Consider the following 19,098-nt stretch of genomic DNA (forward strand, 5'->3'; position numbering starts at 1 on the left):
AAGTATTACAAGATATGCTGTCTAACTTTAATGGAATTAAATTTGAAATCAACAGAAGAAAGCTATCTAGAAAATCTCCAAATATTTGAAAACTCGATAACACACGTCAAAATATCCCATGAATCAAAAAAGAAATCAAAAGAGAAATTAAGTCTTTTGAAATGAGTGGACAGAAAGCACAAATATAAAACTTTGTGGGATGCAATGAAAGCCACATGTAGAGAGAAATTTATAGAACTTAACACTGTATTAGGCCAAAAGTAAGATTTTACAACCATGCCACCAGCTTCTTCCTCAAGACACTAGAAAAGAGGAATAAATCGCGGACCCTGCCCCCGTGTCAGGACTTGGTAACAAATGGGGTGGGTCGGGGGACCGTGTCTGCTTCTCCTCTTCCTCTCATCAAGTGGAGTAAAGTACATTAAATCCCCAGCGTGAGGAGGACAGAAGGAGGGGTCCTCGCTGGCGAGAGGGATCCGCCAGTTTCTGGACACCAAGTGTGGGGAGGAGTGAGTCTCAGGAGGGCTTTTTCTGATGAACTGGCCGCCTGGCTGGGTGTGGACGGCTGTACCCACAGGAGTGCAGCTGCTGCCTCCTGCAGAGCTTCCCTGGCAGCCTCAGAGGTGGGAAGCAGGCCCAGCACACTTGGGGTGGCCTCTGATGGGAGGTGTCCCGGGTCCTGGCGGGATGGCCAGAGGATGCCCCCACCTTCCCGGCGCCCCTCGCCTGCCATCTCAGGGTGGGTTCTTCAGGGTCGGGGGTACTGAGTCCGGCTGACCTGAACAGCCCCTGGGGATGCTTCTGTGGCCAGGGTCCACGGAGGCCTGGGATGCCCACTCGTGGCCACGTGAAGCAGGCCGGCGCTCACTGGCCCGTGTGACTGATGGTGGCTGACAGCCTGCAGCCTGGAGCGCCCCTGGCGCTCGCTGACCCACTTTCTCCACCGTGGGCTGGAAACATTTACGTAACAGATGGCCCCAGACCCTGGAGGAGATGTTTCTAATTAAAAAGGAGGCGCGGCGTCCCCGCCTGGCCCCCCCGCCGTCCGGTTCATCGGTGCAGGTACCTGAGCCTTGGCACGCACCCTGAGCTCAGGAAGGGCTTTGCAGGGCTGCTGCAGGGTGTCTGCGTGGCAGGGAGCCATGTCTATTTGGTGCCACTCCGATCGTTTGAACTCGGGCCTGGACCCTGTGCGGACCTTGGGCGGGGGCCTCTCGTCTTTGTCCTCCGCACAGTCAGGCTGAGTCACCGGCACACGCGCCTCGCTCTCCAGCCGTCCTCAGGTCCGCTACTGTGACCATTCCTTGCCTGTAAATCTTAAAACGGAGCCTAAATGTTGCCTGGAGGGTGAAGTGCTGAACCGATACACTGCAGAAATGATACAATAAGCGGACCCGTGCTATGGGATGTAAAGCATCTTCTGAAAACTTTCTAAAGGGGGACTCTCAGCTGTTTGGCCGTTTAGTTAATAGAGACTGAATGCACTTTAGAATGAGGATAACTAGGGAATCTCGACTAGACATAAAGGGAACACAGATCTGTAATCTCCTGGCTTTTTAAGGGTGAAGGGGAGGATTCTGGCACCAGCGTGGTGGGAAATGGGCAGACCCAAGGTGACAGCAGAGCAGACACTCCCCAGACACACAGGGGTCCCCAGGCTTGCTGGTCACCCCTTTTCCCCTCCAGCGGCTGAGGGAGCTGGTCCGGGGTCCCTCATCACAGAGGTGACACTGAGGCCCAGGACCATGCGTTAGTCAGCACTGATGCCAGGTCACTCGCTGGCGGGCTTTCCCCGAGGCCCACGCCCCTGCCATGTACCCCAGGCCCCCACAGGTGCCACACCTTGAGTGCCGGGACCAGCCCTTCCTCGCGCTGACTGGGGTGCCCAGGAAGCCTCTGCCTTTCCCCAGCAGCGATGCTGAAAGCGGCAGCCCACCGACCCACCCACCTGCCCAGGCCCGGTCGTACAGGCCCGGTCACCTGACGTGTGCCTTCCCTTGCCAGGTGACACCATCTGGGCCCCATCTGTCCTTCCTCACGGCACCCTCGGCACCTTGAGCCACCACCCCCAGCTACATTTTGGAAGAAAGATGGAGTCCAAGGTCTCAGAAGGTGGCCTGAACGTGACGCTGACCATCCGCCTGCTGATGCACGGCAAGGTACGGGGGGCGGGAGAGGGGAGGGGAGGCACGCCCACCGCACGCCCACCGGAGAGGGGAGGTACGGGGGCGGGAGAGGGGCGGGGAGGCACACCCACCGCGGGGGTCTTGGTTTCATATGAGGCTTTTAAATTCTAAGCAACCTCCGACTCCAAATGACGTTTCTCCCAGAACCTTTCGCGACTGAGCTGCCCGCCTGCTGCCCCATCCCCTGTGCCCTAGTGTGTTTTCTACATGCGAGGGCATTCTCCTCCAGGACACTAACACTGATGCACACGTGCCGGCCAGGGGGCTAGGGCCCCCACTCAAGTGCACCGGTCATCCCAGGGCTGCCCTTCAGACAGGCGCTCCCCACGCTTCCTTTGCCTTTTGCTTTGAAAGCAAAGTTCCCACCCAGTTCTTTTGTAGAAAGAATGTCCCTCACTTTGGCTTTTTCTGACGTTTCCTCACCATTGGCAGGAGTGTCACCGAAGCTTTCCTATCAGGTAGTCCAGATTTCAGGGTGTCACTTGGTGGGGGGCACCTGCTGGGCATCTCCCCAACTCCTCTTCCACAGTCATCAGGGCGTCTTTGCTGGCGGGTACTTAGGTGCTGCGTGAACGTCCTGTGTGCCACCCTTGCTTCAATCATGGCTTCCTGGACGCAAGGTTTGCTGTTTTGTTCACATCACCCCCCACGCTGTCCCCACGCTGTCCCCGCACTGTCATTATTAGTTTTGATGCTCACATGGTCCCTGACTTGGCGTGGTTGCCCCACCAAGCTGGCGTGTGTCGCCCCACCAAGCTGGCGTGTGTCCTCCTGGGGGGCCCCACCGTTCTGACTGCACATCCTCTCTGCATACCGCTGTTGCTCATCCTTACTTTCCTGCTGGTCCTGGAATCAGCCGTTTCTGTAGAGAACCCAACTCTCTTGAGTGGAGGATGGTGGGATGGTGTTAGAGCCCAGAGGTGGGCACATGGGGTACTCACGGCTTTTGGGCTACTGTGGGCCCCAGACAGAGCTAGGGAATATGTGTTTGTGTGTGTGCGCGCACGCGTGCGCTTGTGTGTGTGGGTGTGTGTAGAATCATACACACCTATGTCTGCGCACATTTGCATATTTATCTCTAAACTGGGCTCCCTGAGTTCACACCCCCTATTCCAGTCCAATAGCACAGGGTTCATCCTGGCTCCTCTGTCTGGTGTTTGTACCATGAGAAACCCAGGGGACGGTAGGGGCTGGCATAGTACCTGGGGCACTGCTCTCCCTAGATTTCCGGAAGCTGGTGCTCACACCTAGAGCCTCCCCTTCCGTGATGGAGGGATGCTGACCGCCTTTCCTGCTCCCAGGGTGGGTGGCATTTGGTCAAGGTTGTCCGGAGCTGGGTTGTACCGTGGAGGACAGTCTGAGGTCAGATGCACGGCCCCACCTCCAGCAGCTGCTGCCACAGCAAGTACCAAACCCTGCCCCTGGGAGGTGAGGCGCCCTGACTGCCGGAGGGGCCACCACCCCGTGCCCAGCTGCCCTTTGCTGCCACAGCCCCTGCCGCACACGCGCCCTCCTGGCCTCGCAGAACTGAGGCGTTTCCCCAGGACACTGTGATCGCTGAGGGCTTCACTGTAATAAGGAAGATGAGTCTGATTGTGGAAGCTGCTCTCTGCAGCTGGAAGCAGGCTGGCCACGCCTCCCTGAGGTGCCGTGGCCGAGCCTTGTGGGTCTGTCCCAGGCAGGGAGGTGCTGCGACGGGCAGTCCTGGCCGGGAGCGCGTCTGAGCCATTGCGGGCCCCAGGCTTTAGAACCATGGCGGTGTGCTCAGGAGTCTTTCAACGTTCTACCTTTCTTAAAAACAGTCAAATGGCAATAGCAGCGCTACATTTTTATGCGTCACAGAATCACTGGGGGAGATTTTCTCTCTCATCCGTTTCTCGCAGGGTTTCCTTGAGGCCTTAAGTGCGCAGCTGATACCTGTTGACATGTTTATCTGGAGCAGCTGGCCATTCTCTTTCTCTTTCTCTGTCTGTCGGTCAGAGGCAGGGCAGCCTGCCTGCCCGCTCCCTGCTGACCGTCCAGTCTCCCTTCCTCACTCATGTCTCGGAAGCTGGACGGCCTCGGCGCCTGTCACAGGATTTATGCTCCTTCTGCTCTATGACATCACCTTTCTGTGATTCTTTTCCTACAGGAAGTTGGCAGCATCATCGGGAAGGTAATTATTTTTTTTATTTTTATTTTTTTGGCTGCCTCGGGTCTTCGTAGCTATGCGTGGGCTGTCTCTAGTTGCGGTGAGCGGTGGCTTCTCTTGTTGCAGGGCACGGGCTCTAGGCGCGCAGGCTTCAGTAGTTGTGGCACGTGGGCTCAGTAGTTGTGGCTCGCGGGCTCTAGAGCACAGGCTCAGTAGTTGTGGTGCACGGGCTTAGTTGCTCCGTGGCATGTGGGATCTTCCCAGACCAGGGCTCGAACCCGTGTCCCCTGCATTGGCAGGCGGATTCTTTACCACTGCACCACCAGGGAAGTCCCAGGAAGGTAATTATTGTGTGAACTCTGCCTCTACCGGGTTATCTCAGAGGCACAGTGAGGTGTGGACCAGCCCTGTGCAGGGGGTGAGCCGCGCACGGTGCGTGCCAGGCGAGCAGTGGGGATCCCGCTGGAATCCTGCCCCGTCGCCTTCAGGCTGCACCCCCATGAGGCTGGTCGCAGAGCTTTCCGTTCTCCAGCCCTGTGGGAGCTGGGGAGTCACCCCCCGAGACAGCCCCACTGTCCACCTGCCCTGGTGGCCAGTCATTCCTCCCGGGTTTGAGAGCTCAGGACCAATTCCCACGTGCATTCCTGGGAGCAGTCTCCCACCTCCGGCCTGAGTGGTGGTGAGTCCATTCTCAAAGAAACGTTCCCCTGGGGAAAGTGAGCGCTGGTTTGGAAGCTGGGTGTGTGTAGGAGAGAGGTGGGCCAGGACCCCGCACCCCCATTCCTTGTGACCGTCTCTGGCTTCGCTGGTCCCTCGTGGTCCCTGAATGGTGGGGGAGCCCCCAGAGCTCAGAGTCAGGCTTCTTTTCACAAGTTCTTCATGGGATCGCCCGAGGACCTGGTCCCCGCTTTGCCGGCGGTGAGGCTAGGGGACGGGTGCAAACCCGCCCCGTGGAGCAGGTGCCCAGGCCAAACGTGGAGCCGCATCGGGTCCCTGGGGCCAGGTCTGCCCAGCCCACAGCCTGTGCCCTGGGCGAGGTAGCGGGCCAACTGGGGAGTCATGCATGTTGGGCCTGAAGCCCACCTTTGAGGGCTGGGGCGCCCAGCCTCCCGTGCTTGTGGTGGAAGCCCGAGTGACCCCCTCCCTTGTCTGAACTTCTGTTCCAGAAAGGAGAGACCGTGAAGAAGATGCGTGAAGAGGTGAGCTGGCGCCCTGAGCCGCGTGCTGTTTCTGGGAGGGCAGGAGGGAGGAGGCCAGGGCCTCCTAGCAGCTCTGCGCCCAGCCCCACGCGGCCGGGACCCACCGGGAGCCCCGCATGGCAGGGATGTGAGCGAGGGATGGCCATTCGGAGCCCCGAAGCACACACCAGCAGTTCAGGTGCCCTCCCAGTCACGACCGGGTCACAGCCAGCACAGTAGGACAGGACCGGCCATCGGTGCTGAGTCTCGGGTGCCACCAGCCTGCACGAGTCCCCGGTGGTCAGTAGGCCCTAGGATCCAGCCTACTGCCGGCCCCAAGGCTTTAATCCAGTTTCTGGGGTCTGCGTATCTCCCTCCCAGAGCGGGGCAAGGATCAACATCTCGGAAGGAAACTGCCCAGAAAGAATCGTGACCATCACGGGCCCGACAGACGCCATCTTCAAGGCCTTTGCCATGATCGCCTACAAGTTTGAGGAGGTAAGGGGCGCCCCTGGGGAGCCCTATCCCGGAAGAGGGGACCTCTCAGCCCCTCTGCCTCCCCGGGGACTGCCCCCTCCAGTCCACCTGGTGACCGACCAGGGTCCCTCCTCCCCAAGGCCCCCCTCCCTCACTGAGCGGTCCCTCGGGGCCTGCCCCCAGACCACGAGTCCTCAGGGAAGGCCTGGCACCGGCAGTGAGACGGCCACGTCCAGGCCTCAGCCCTGTCCACAGCAGCTGACCCCCAGTGTGTTTAGCTTGGCTCGGATGTGGACGGACACAGGGAGAGCCAGGCCCGGGACACCTACGCGCATTTGTGTGTCTGTGCGCCTTTGTGTGCGTCTGTCAGAGACCAACCTTAAGCTTCTTATGTGTTTCCGAGATTTCTGAAATTGCTGGAAGTTATCGGAGATGCATTTCGTGTCTTTACTGGAAGGGTGATCAAGCCGGGGAGTAGGTCCTTCTGTCAAATGGATCCCCCTCTGTCCAAGCCCCTCTCTGCCCGCCAGGCCTTAGGGACAGAGGGCGGACCCTGAGTCCAGGCACCCTGGGCGTCTGCGCCCCACCCTGCGGCAGCAGCGCGACTGCACAGACGTGCACGCCTGGGGGTCCCCTTGTGTTCTCCAGCCGCCCCCCACCTCGTCCCCTGAGGCTGGCCCGGCCTCGCAGCCCCTGTGAGCAGCCCAGCCCGGCCACCGTGTCCTCCTGCTGTTCACCCTCAGCTGTTTGCCATCGTGCTTCTGCCTCCCCCTCGTCCTCGTCTCCCCCACCCCTGACAGGGAGCCTGCTAGGCTCTTGCGGCCGACGCACGTGCCTCTCCCTCCCCAGGACATCATTAACTGCATGACCAACAGCCCGGCCACCAGCAAGCCCCCGGTGACGCTGAGGTTGGTGGTCCCCGCCAGCCAGTGCGGGTCCCTGATCGGCAAAGGCGGCTCCAAGATCAAGGAGATCAGGGAGGTAACGAGCCCTCCCCACCCGGAAGCCGAGCGTGGGCGGTCAGGATGTCCCTAGGGCAGAGCACTAGCCGGGTCCCTGCAGACCCTGCAGCACAGAGCTTGCGGCAGGGGAGGGACGAGCCACGAGGCAGAGTGGCCGTGGGAGCCCCCGCTGCGGGCGTCACGCAGAGGAGCCCAGGCCTGACTCCCGGGGCGTGGCCGAGGCACCCCTCCACCCAGTCCTGGGCCCCAGGGCACGGGCTCTGCTCCCCAGGAGGCCCTGCTCCCACTGCCAGGCCCCGTTTCCTGAGAGTCGCTGGGCCGCCCCAGCTGGGGTGGGGCTTGCCTGAGGGGCCCGCCTTGCCTTCACAAGTTCCTCTCCCAAGGAAAGCCCGAGGCCTGCCCTCCCCAAAGGATGGCAGCCCCCAGGCTTGGTTCCTCCAGGAAAGGTGGCCACTCACTTTAGGCCCTGTGACTGGGATCCGTCTCTCTCTGTGGCCTCAGACTCCACAGAGAGAGAATTCCACACATTTGGAAAACCCTGCCTCCTGAGATGCCGCTCCGCACCCAGTGGCGCCCGCCCTGCCCCAGGTCCGCGGCGCCCTGGCAGCGGCGGGCTGAGCTGGATGGGGCTGCCCCGGGGGCTCCAGACGGAGCGTGCAGAGGGCGTGGGGGGGTGACCTGGGGCAGCGTCGGGGGGTGTCCCAAGGCGTGCTGTGCCCTGGACGCCCCCGGGGGCACCCAGGAAGTGCCGCTGCAGTGCACACTGCCCCGCTCGGTGGGGTCCCTTCCGACGCCTGGTCTCTCCAGTCCACAGGTGCCCAGGTCCAGGTGGCCGGGGACATGCTGCCCAACTCCACGGAGCGGGCAGTGACCATCTCGGGGACCCCCGACGCCATCATCCAGTGTGTCAAGCAGATCTGTGTGGTCATGCTGGAGGTACAGTCTGTCCACAAGTCCAGGGCTCCTCGCCAGCCTGCCCCTCACTCCGTGCCGGCCGGGGCTTCTGAGCGCCGGAGGCCTCGGGGCCCTGAGGCTTCATGTGGTCAGGGCCGCGTGAGGGCGGGCCTCAGGGATGGCCTGAGTGAGAGCTGTGCTGGGGTGCAGGCTCCTGCCACCTCGGGTGGGTCGGTCATCTTCACTGGGGACCTGGGGGGCGAACGGAGAACGTGGGGAGCGTGAGCCCCTCCCCTCATTTCTGGAGTTGGATAAAGGGTTAGCAGTCCGTGGTGTGAGGGTCGTTCAGCAAAGGGTCAGTCCTTAAAAGTGGTGCAGGTGTGCCCTGGGGCCAGGTCCGGGCTGGAGATGCAGATGGAGTGAAGAGGCCCACGCCATGGACAGGACCCCAGTGCGTGGGCCCAGCCTGCGGGCATCAGAGACGCCGCCGAGGTACAATGGGCAGGACTTAGGAAAAGCACACGAAAACGCCCCAACTTTGAAGACAGAAAGAAGTAAACATAAGGATTAACCAAAGGAGAAGCAAGGAAGGCACAGCTGAGCAGGAAAAGCCTCTCTTGAAAATCTGAGGGAAGAAAAACCCAAGATTGAAGTTTCAATCAATACCCAAACTGCTGCAAGATTAATTGAAGCTATCAATAATACTTGCTGGTCTTTCTTAAGCTAAAATGAAGTCATCGTGCCTCAAACGAAAGGTTTCAATACCTGTGCTGGTGGCCCGGCCCCCTGGGCCCTCCTTCCCCCCACCGTGCCCGGAGCCCTTGCCGGAGGGTCTGCCTGAGGTGACAGCAGTCTCCTGCAGGAATTAGCCTCGGGGCGGGGGCAGCGGTGGGCTCTCCCTCTTTTGTACTTGACTTGGTGTTAAAGCACCATGTCCAACTCCTTAGAAAAAAATTTGTAGCGCTTTTATTTTCCTGAAGTATGATGCTGGGAAATCAAACATATTTTTCTAGCTATTTTGTTCTGAAGCTCTCCCCACACGCTGGTCATGGTGAGGATCTGTGTTCTCTTCAGTCCCGGCGCTGGGGCCGCGAGGGGCCGTGAGGGTGGGTAGCAAGCAGGGCCCGGCACCCCTAGTGTGGCAGATGCCCAAGCGGCCTGGTGGGCGGCAGTGCCCGGGCGAGGCGGGGTGGCGTGAACCGCTCCAGGAGGGACGCCGCCTCCGGTGTCCCCGGCGAGGCCAGACCAGGACATGTGGGCCCCTCAGGGCCCCTCCCGCGTGGCCTTGCTTGTGCCGCGTTTGTGGCCAGACGTGACCCCACAGGAGAGCTTGACCCCGTTGGCTGTGGGGCGCTGGTGCCCCCAGGGCTGTGAAACGGTGAACGCTGAAGCACACGGGCAGCCGTGATCGGTCCTCGAGGGACGGGGACGAAGCCTCCTGCCGTTGGTGTCACGAAGCCCCCCGGAGGCCGGAGCAGCCACTTATGGGGGAGGAAGCGTCACCGCAGCTAGGAGCCCCTGGTCCGATGTTAAATGAAGAGTGACTGGAGTTTCGGCCTCTGGGGTGGGGGGCTCCGCCCATGAAATCACTACCAAAGGAGGGAGGGGCTGCTCGAGGAGTGGCGGATCGGTGGAGAACGTGAGGGTCAGGCCCGCAGCCCTGGGTGGGGGGGCGTGTGCTCAGAAGGCCTCCCTCCACCAGAGGTCAGCTCGAAGGGAACCGGGCGTCATGGCCATCAGGGCCAGCGGAGGGCGGGCACTGCCGTCGGCGGGGTCGGAGTGCACCATGGAGCAAGGTGACAGTTGAGGCTGAGAAGTGGGGAGCCCACCCCCCAGCTCAGGGATGGAGTGGGGTCAGCAGCAGAGTCCTCCTTTCGCAGCGGACCGAGTCCTCCTTTTGCAGCGGAAACGGTCACTCAGGGTAGTCACGCTTCCTGCCCAGTGACCCCTAATCGCCCTGAGACCACAGAGAACCCCGCTGCAGAGGCGCCTGGACACGACCTCAGACGAGCCGGAGACGGGAGGACGGAGCCCAGCGTCACCCACACGCGGTCAGCACACGGGCCCTCGAAGCAGCCCCTCTTGCTCTCCACAAGGTCACACAGCAGGCCAAGGTCACACTGTGTTCAAGGTCACCCAGCACACATCCAAGGTCACACAGTGTGTTCAAGGGCACGCAGCATGGACAAGGTCGCATGATATGGCCTGGGCTGAGAGTTGAAGCTGCCAACCCCTCTGCTGTCCCCACCTCCCTGTGTGTGTCTTGGGTTGGGTCACTCTGAGGTCACACTGCCTGGTGGCTGGGCCTGGGTGGGCAATGGCCGCAGGAAGTCCCAGCAAAGACAGGCCACCCTGGTCCCTAAGTTCTGTCTCTGGCTGGTGGTGCTGCTGACTCAGGACTCTCGACGACAGCCCAGGCCCAGCCCTGTGGACTTTGCTCCCAGGGAAGACGGTCACCCAGGCAAGGGGACAGGGGAGGGCCTGATGGCTTCTGACCAAGGGGTCTGGTTGACATCATCAGAATCTGGCCGACTCCTGGTGCTTGAGAATGTCGTTCACCCCAAGATATGAATCCTATGCTTTTGGACACAGAATAATGAAAGGAAATGGTAGCGAATTGCGTCACAGCTGTGGACTGTTTCACTTGGGCTCAGGTGCATAAATGGTGGCTTTTCTTGGACAGGAGTTGGGTGTTTCTCACTCTCCTGTGACTATGCCGACTCAGCGTCAGCCCAGGCCACGCGAAGCCCCGGCACCGGCACCGAATCCCCGGGGGCTCTTTCCCGAGCACTGAAGGAGGGGGCCGCCCCTCTCAGAACGCGGCGCCCGTGCTGGCGCCTGGGGAGGGGCGCGGGCGCGGGCCGGGGCGCGTCCACCCGCCTCACCCGCCACCCGCCGCCTCCTGCTGCGGCTGTGTGTAGGGCGGTGGTCCCTGGCGGACCTGGGGGCTGGGGAGGGCGGGGGCGCGGGGGGGTCGGAAGGAGGCCTCACGACTGCCCGCTGCGAAGCTGCTCTGACGCTCTCTCTCCCTCTCCTGTCCCTTTTCCTAGTCCCCACCGAAAGGTGCCACCATTCCCTACCGCCCAAAGCCCGCCTCCACCCCTGTCATTTTTGCAGGTGGTCAGGTAAGAGCCGAGCCGCTCTCGGCCTCCACTGCCAACCTCAGCCTCTTACTGCAGCCCCCGCCGCTGCCCGTTAGTGCACTCAGGTTTTCTCCCTCCTCACGTGCACGTGTCCCCCGCGCACGCTGGACGCAGAGCTCTCCCGGCACGCAGCCGGCCCTGGGGTGGATGCGGGCCACCGCGAGAGAGACCCACCGGGCAGCGTCCGCAGACAGAAAGGGCCGAGGCGGACGCCCTGTGGCGTCCGGGCCCAGGAGGACCCTGGTCCGGGCTCGGGCCTGCTCAGCCGGGCAGCACCGCCCGAGTCTAGCTTCCTGGTGTTTTTAGGAAGCTCGGAGGCAGCAAGGGCCGCTAGCGTTACCAGGGGTTTTATGACTCCTGGTTGAGGCAACTACGACTGTGAGAACTGGCCCCATCTCCCCTGAAATACACGTTCCCAACTTTCCACACACGAGCTCCCCCCAGGAGCACGTGAGGGAGAGACAAGGATGAAGGGGAGGCCAGCTGGGCATCCCGTTACAGGGACGACCCTCTCTCTCCACCCTGCCCCACGCTGGCCGCAGGCCCAGCAGGCCGGCCGTGGCCACTTCACACACCTGCTGTTTTGGTGGGAGCCCCTGAGCTTTCTCTCCTGCCAGGGAGGGCCTGGAAACCAGGGGTCATGGAGATTTCTGTCTGAGGCCAGTGATTGGCTTAGCGGGACCTGGAGGGGCCGACAGGGGGGCCGTGCCCTGTCTTCTGCCCTTGGGCACCGGGCTCAGAGGCGTCCGCCAGGAGCTCGCTTTGTCCCTTCACAGCAGGGTCACGGCAGCCGCGGTTGAGGGACTTTGCAAAGGCCAGGCCAGTGTGCCAGGAGAAGCTCTGCGTCCAGGTGGCAGTGCTGTGTGCCTTGTTCGAGGGAGAGTTAAGACAGAGACTTCCCAGATGACCCAGGACGGGAGGGCCGAGAAGGAAAAGAGGCAAATGCAAACTCTCCACGTTTTTCTCTGCTCTGTAAAAGAACCTTGTCCGGTTTCTCTCCCACTGAGCCCCGTGAGGTGAGGGCAGGGTCTGAGCTCCTGCGGCAGCGTTTGTGGCGAATCCCCGGGGGGAGGGGGCATGGGCCCCGTGGTTCAGGCCAGCCGCAGACGGCCCGCCGCGTTCAGAGCTCCTTTCCTGCCGTGCATCCGTGATCAGCGGCAGGTGAGTTACCTGCGTGGCCTCAGCCCCAGCAAGCAAGCCCGCGATGATTCCACATGGAGAAGCGCTGGCTTTATTCAGAGGGGAGGCATGTTAACATGAGGCAGAGCCTGGCAGCCTCCCGGGCCCATCCCAGCCCCGCCCCGGCCGGCAAAGCAGGGCATCACCCATCCCCCAGTCAGGACAGCGAGGGCCCCGCCGCCGTGGGCTTCACAGGGGCTCAGCACCTTAACCCAGCGCCTGCGCCCCAGGGACAGGTAGTGTGGCCAGCGACTGACTAGTGTTGGTCGTCGGTGGGGGACAGAGTCACAGGAGGGTCACCGCAGCGCTGCAGGTAGCGGGCAGAGGGGTCACTGTACCAGGCCCCGGGCCCTCCCTGCCCGCGTGCAGGATGCGCTGCGCACCCAGGCTTCAGAGCCTCCCGCCTCCCCCTGTCCCTGGGAAGATGCCCGCACGCCCCTGCTGCCGAGAGGCACTTCTTGCCATCCCAGCAGTTTCGGTCCATAAAGATTTCATCCAGACGGAACCTGTGACCTGTCGTCTGTCTGTACCTCTGCCCTGAGACGATGGTAGGCGGTCCGTGCACTTCCAGTAGAACTAGAAACCATAACACCCGAGTGATGAAAAGATAAGTCAGAAACTGAAAGTGTCTGGGATAAAGAACGGCCAGTCGGGGAGCACATGGCGGCACTGTCCCAGGGCCTGTCACGCTCGGGGACACGTTGGCGCAGTGCCTGGTGGCGTCCCACGGCCCCGAGCACGCACAGCCTCCCCGATGCGTGCTGTTTCTGGTCAGGTTCCTCTCCTTCCCCACGAGGTGCCCGGGCCTCCCCCAGACGGGGGCTCTGCACCTGCCCCACCTGCAGGCCTAGCGTGGCTGGTGCCGCACGTTCCACGTCACCGAGTCCCAGTGGCAAGTCTCTGTCTTTACTCTCCCTCGACTCTGTGTGGTTTGTTTGTTTTTTGGCTGTGAGTTTCTGGAAGCATCTTGGCTGAGGGACTGTTGAGGCAGGCGGGGCGGGCAGTGGGAGAGGCTTCGGGGCCCACACACACGCTGCGGCTACTCCGAGTCACTGTCTTGAAGGCAAGTGACACGGTGAAGGCAAAACAAGCCCCCTCTGGGAGCTGTGCCAAGAGCGTGCTGCCCCCGAGTCACAACGGCCGCCCGTCCTCCGAGGCTGGAGGGCGATCGGCCAACCTGTGGCTCATTTGGGTGCGTTTCTTACTTAATCTGGCCTTCCCAAAATTGGTTTTGAGTCAACTTTTAAAGTTTTCTCTTTTGTTGTTTGGGTTTCTTGGAGTAAATATGTCCTGAAAGTGTTTACTCTGATAGCCGCTTAAATTCTCAAAGGGTTAATAATCAGTGACTCATAGCGAGGGTCACCAGCTCGTTCTTAGATACTGCCAGCTGAGGGGCAAGGGAGTGAGAGTCGGAAGCCGGCTGCCTGGCCCTTCCCCTCCCCCCCGCCGCCCCACCATGTGTCTGGTTGTAGCTCCAGCCACCGAGGGACCCGGGGGGAGGCTCGATGCCAGGACCCTGCCCCCAATCTCTGCACCCCGGGCCCTGGGAGCGTCGCCTCTCCTACGTGAAGGGGGAAGGCCTTAACCAGAGGGCCCGGGGCCTGCTTGCAGGAAAGCCCTTCCCGAGGAGGGCCCTCGTCCCGCAGGGGAGGCCGCGGTGGGGGACACATGGCTGCCGCTTCTCGAGCTGACGGTGTCTCTCTCTCTCCAGGCCTACACGATCCAGGGACAGTACGCCATCCCCCACCCAGATGTGAGTTTTTACTCTGTCCCTTCACCTCTCTTCTCGTCTCCACTTCCCTCCTACCTGCATGCCGCTGTCCATCGCTACTAATATTAATATTACACCATAATATTAATACTGTTCTCAGTGTTCCTGACCTGTGTCCTATCCATATGGCCCTGAGTAACCTTTAGTCTCTTAGCACTGATTCTGCTCCTGTGGAGGACTTGGCCTGACGTCCAGTTGTCTTGATTGTGGCTGCAGTCCCGGCTATTCCTGCGCACGTGGGGCCTCGGGCGGGGGCCACGGGCCTGCTCTGTCCCCGGCGCCTGCCCTGGCGGGCGGGGACAGCTTGGGCCCCATGGGCACCTGAGCAGGCAGGTGATGTGTCATGAGCAGGGCTGCCAGGATACCTTGGATGGGCTTTGAACAACTGCTGAAGCTACATGCTCCCTTTCAGGCCCCAGTCGGAGCAGGGTCCGTGCATGCACGAGATCCAGGCTGTTGGGAGCCCGTGCGGCAGACGAGGCTCTGTTCTAGCGTTAGGACGCGCTCCACGCCCAGGGCCGCTCCGGACTGGGTTCCAGTCTGAGCGCAGTGTTGCTGCTGGAGGACTGGACGCCCCGAGCACACTGCAGGGGAGCCGCAGGCCACAGGGCTGTAGATAGGCTGGGCCGCGAGGCCTGCGCTGCTGGCCCGGGCAGCGGGGTGCAGGGAAGAGACGGAAGAGGTGGGTGGGTTTGTGTGCCACGGCCGCAGGCACGGCAAGCTGAGGTCTGACCCAAGAAGTGTCCTCTGTCCTGGGAAGGCAGGTCCACGTGCGCTGCTCTCGGAGAGCCAGTGGGGGGCGGGCTCTGTCCAGGCAGAGGGACCGCAGGTGACAGCGATGCCCGCCCATCTTGTGCAGACGCTCGCACTTTTGAACTGGCAGGTGAAGAGCCGGCCGCCTTAAGACGTAAAGTCAGGGCAGGGAGAGTTATGAGAATTCACCGACACTGCGTACATGTGAGATTCAATTCACTATCATTGCAGGACATTTCTATTGAATAGAAAAGAAAAACCAACGGCTTTTCCTTTTTAAAAAAATCCTCATTACGCAACACACATGAATCAAAAGTCAGAGGAAGCTGGTGGAGACGGGGCTGGGGGCCGTCCTGAGCCACATGGGGGACGCCTGCCCTCCCCATCCCACATGACAGTTGGCTGTGACCCAGGGCACGGCAGGTGCTGGAACCCGGGGAGGGAGCCCGTCACCCATGTGGAGTGAGCAAAGCATAGCACTGGTGGGGTCGGGACGGGCACCGTGGCGTGTGGGTTCCGTGGACCCCAGTAGAGCGCCCGCATGGCGTGACGGAGATCGGAGGAGAAGCCGGTTAACAGGGCGGCACAGCCTTCACTCCCCGTGGCTGGTGGCCTTGTGCCTTTGGAAGAGCATCTGTACAAAAGCAGACTCAGAACTCAGCACACTTGGTGGTCTGGGCCACGAGGGGCGGTTTACCCAGAGCAGTGAGGTGAGGCTCCGACCCGCAGCCCATGGCAGACCTGTGCTTCCCTGCTGCCCGAGGCCTCTGCGCTGCAGGCCTGAATTCCTGGTCTGGATTCCCTAGGCCAGGGCACACGCACCAAGCGAGGCCGGGGGACTTTGACTGGTTTGGTTGGTTGGTTTTCAAATCAATTGGTTGTTTTGCTCTTTCCATGTGATTGTCTCAGTATCTCTGAAAAATGGGTAGTTTCAATTTTTTTTCGGATTTTAAACTAATTTATAGCTAGCTATTACATGGTTGCCTCACTGAGTTTGACAGAGATTTGAAACACTTGGTTTTTTATGGTGAAAGGGCTTTTGTGAAGGACCCTGCATTCCCCAGGCCGCACGTGTGACGGAGCAACTGTTAGGACAGAAGAGCAGGACTTTGATAAATGCTTTCCTTGCAGGAATGCAAAGTTGAAGGCTTGGACCATCACTAAGAATCGTTCAAAACAAAATAAAGTGGTGACGAGTGACCACGGCCAGGAAGGCACTTTTATCTGAGCTTAATATTCAGTAGGAATTTTTTAAAAGCTTCATTTCTTAGAATGCAAATATAATAATTACAGGAAGTACTAATTTATTTTATAAGGTAACTGAATACACCATTTGAATATTTCAACCCCAGTGGCTGACACACACCCCACTGTCATCTCAGCCGCTAATTCCTTCCTAAGTCAGGCACAGACTTTGAGAAAATACATTTCTTAGAGCTGAGCATTTCTTCATCTAGAGCTAAAATGTGCGCAGTTTTTCCTGCTTTCTGGTTTAACCCACGTAGGAATCAGGGCCCCACCCTCACCAGTCTCCCTCCAGGTTCTTGCCTGCCTCAGCCCTTGTTTTACCGGAATCCTTCTGGAAGCTCATAGCTCTTGGGCATTCGGAGAAGCCAAGGACTGTTGCATGACTGGGCCTGTCGCAGCTGCAGGCCTTGGTCACGGCTTGTGGCCAGAATGCTCCAGGACGGCCGCCCACGGGTCCTGCCCGAGGGGTCGGGTGTAGTTTCAGACACGAGGAAGGACCATGGTGGCCACAACTCAGGACGCAGGAGCAGATGCGAAGCCTGGACAGACACAGCATGGCCACCACCGCTCTCTCCCACCTCCGCTCTTTCTGTCCCTGTACTGATTACACCAGGAAGAAATTGGTTTCTTCTGGGAGAAATCAGTCAACGTCAGGCACGCCCTCACGTGTGAATCTTATTTCTACTCTTTAAAGTTTCCAAGTCACTCCCTTACTTAGCATCCCCTCATTAAAGGAGTGCTGGAAGCGAGCAGAATCGAGACCAGAAGCCAGCTGGGCCGGCGGCCTCCCTTGGAGCCTGGACATGGGCTTTCGAGGGGCCCTCGCCAGAGCTGGGGGCTAGGAGCAGCGGAGCTGTCGGTCCCCGCGACGCTGGGTCCCAGCAGAGGGTGTTGAGTATCTGGGGGTAGATGGGCGCCGTGTTAGCCGGGAAGCTCGTCACTTAGAGAGTTAGCAGTGGGGAAACTGGGAACGAGTGAGTCATAGTAAGTAGAAGAAACCAGTGGGAGCGCACAGCTAGATCCCGTGCAGACGGTGGTCCCTGGGACTCTGCTCACAGTGGACACAGCCGGGGATGGAGTGCCTTCCCCGCCCACCTCCTTGGTGTCCCCCTCCGGGACCCCACAGGGAGGCGCCATTGAGGCTGCTCCTAGCATCTTCTGGTGAGAGCCCTGCACGGCCACCCCGCCGACGCCTGCACCTCTGGCCCTTTGTTCTTCCAAGATCCGACGATCTTCAATCCTCTCCTTTCGCAGCTCGGAGTGGCGGGGAGGCGCCCCGGCCTCACCTCCCGCAGAGCAGGAAACAGGGGCAGGTTAACTCTTGCCCCCGCCCCTCTCCCCGGGGTTGCACACCCTCTCCTCGGAGCTGAGCTCTTCAGTGGCACGGCCCTCAGCCCGCCCCTCCCAGAATCAGAATCTGCATTTTCACAAGACCCTGGGTAACTTGTTTGCACGGAAGTCTGAGAAACACCGATAAGGAGGACTGAGAAGGGAGAACACAGATCCAGTTGAAGTCCCAGGGTTAGTGGATAGGATGGAGGGAGGGAAGCTTCTAAGAGATGAGCACAGAGAATTTCTCAGAATCAATAAACAAAAAAACCTCACATTCAGGAATCCCAAGAAATCCCCAACTCGATCAAACAAAATCCATTTTAGACGCCGTCCAAGTAAAGCCGCGTGACACCAAAGACCAGAAGTGAATCTTCCGAGAGGAGAGAGAGAAGGAGTATTATAAAGGAGCAATTGTGGTGGCAAAAGAAAAGAAAACAACTGTCAACCTAAAATGCAACCTCCAGAGGATCTCCCAAGTTACAGATGTTTTCAGACAAACAACTGTGACCTTCTAAGGGATGCCGGTCAGTAGAAGGAGAATGATCCCAGAAGGAAGGCTATAAATGCAAGAAAGAATGGTGAGCAAAAAAAATTACCATTTCTTTCCTTAACATAAGCACAAATCATAAAGAAAACATTGATATTTTTGACTACATTAAAATTTAAACATTTGGGTCAATGAAAACAAACTTTTTAAAATCAAAATCAATGCTATCTAATTGCTGGGATTAACATAACAGAGCTAAATGGGCACCGACAGCATACATAAGATTAGGATGTGGCTGAGGGGATTAAAACATCCTGTAGGTCATTGTATCGTTCAGGAGGAAGGCAAAGATATTGAATTAAGACTAAATGGGGCTTCCCTGGTGGCGCAGTGGTTGAGGGTCCGCCTGCCGATGCAGGGGACACGGGTTCGTGCCCCGGTCCGGGAAGATCCCACATGCCGCGGAGTGGCTGGGCCCGTGAGCCATGGCTGCTGAGCCTGCACGTCCGGAGCCTGTGCTCCGCAGCAGGAGAGGCCACAACAGTGAGAGGCCCGCGTACCGCAAAAAAAAAAAAAAAAAAAAAAAAGACTAAATGTACATGTTAAAATTTCAAAGTGGTGACTATCAGAAACACGTTCACTTTCATAACTTCCAAAAAGGTACGGAGGGGAAAGCGGGTGGCAGGAAAAGATTAATCAGCACAAAAGGAAGGGAATGAAAAAAAGAAAAGAAACCCTTGAAGATCAGGACAATTAAAATAAGATGACAGAAATTCATCTACATCTGTGGGTAACTGTAATCAGAGCGGGAGAAACTTTCCAGTTAAAAAACAAAGGCTGTCAGAGGGTTTTTTAAGAAAAGCTAAACAAAAAGACAAGGAAACAGAAACAAAAAAATATATCAGTTTTTTTTTTCAAGAGACACACCTAAAGAATAAGGACCTAGAAAAATTAAAAGAACAGAAAATCTATTCTAGGAAAATACTAACCCAACGAAACAATACACCATTATTATTATTATTAGTGGGGGAAAAAAAACTTTACAGGAAATTACTTAGTCATTACTTATTGATAAATGCTTCACTAGAAGATAAAACATTTAAGTTTGCACCTAAAACATAGCTTCAAACATATATAAAGGAAAAAATTAACAAACCATTAAGAGAATTTAACAGCTGTTGCACTGGAACCTTAACAGACCTCTTTCAATGAAGGCCAAGTAGACAAGTACAGAGATTCTGACAGTGCAACGTGAGCCTGAGTTAACCGACGTGCACCGAACACTCCCCCAGCACAGCCACTGAATTCATGAGAACGTTTGCACAGCTTGATCACACCCTAGACCGTAAAGAAGACT

General features: G+C 58.7%; 1 protein-coding gene across 13 annotated transcripts in view; it reads left to right on the forward strand.

Annotated features, from left to right (window-relative positions):
* The window catches only part of PCBP3 (poly(rC) binding protein 3), a 213,262-nt gene that overhangs the window by 183,669 nt on the left and 10,495 nt on the right, over positions 1 to 19,098 (forward strand). For 7 of the 13 annotated variants that reach the window (XM_033418500.2, XM_033418503.2, XM_012539072.3 and 4 more), the window contains 8 exons: positions 2,005 to 2,159; positions 4,318 to 4,341; positions 5,484 to 5,516; positions 5,877 to 5,993; positions 6,822 to 6,953; positions 7,742 to 7,870; positions 10,879 to 11,022; positions 13,862 to 13,903. In XM_033418500.2, the coding sequence (XP_033274391.1) occupies positions 2,005 to 2,159; positions 4,318 to 4,341; positions 5,484 to 5,516; positions 5,877 to 5,993; positions 6,822 to 6,953; positions 7,742 to 7,870; positions 10,879 to 11,022; positions 13,862 to 13,903 (776 nt within the window). The remainder of the gene's footprint in view (positions 1 to 2,004; positions 2,160 to 4,317; positions 4,342 to 5,483; positions 5,517 to 5,876; positions 5,994 to 6,821; positions 6,954 to 7,741; positions 7,871 to 10,878; positions 11,023 to 13,861; positions 13,904 to 19,098) is intronic. The other 6 variants (XM_012539073.3, XM_033418504.2, XM_033418506.2 and 3 more) reach the window with 2 other exon arrangements.

Source organism: Orcinus orca, chromosome 5 (genome assembly GCF_937001465.1).
Source record: "Orcinus orca chromosome 5, mOrcOrc1.1, whole genome shotgun sequence".
NCBI classification, from domain to species: domain Eukaryota; kingdom Metazoa; phylum Chordata; class Mammalia; order Artiodactyla; family Delphinidae; genus Orcinus; species Orcinus orca.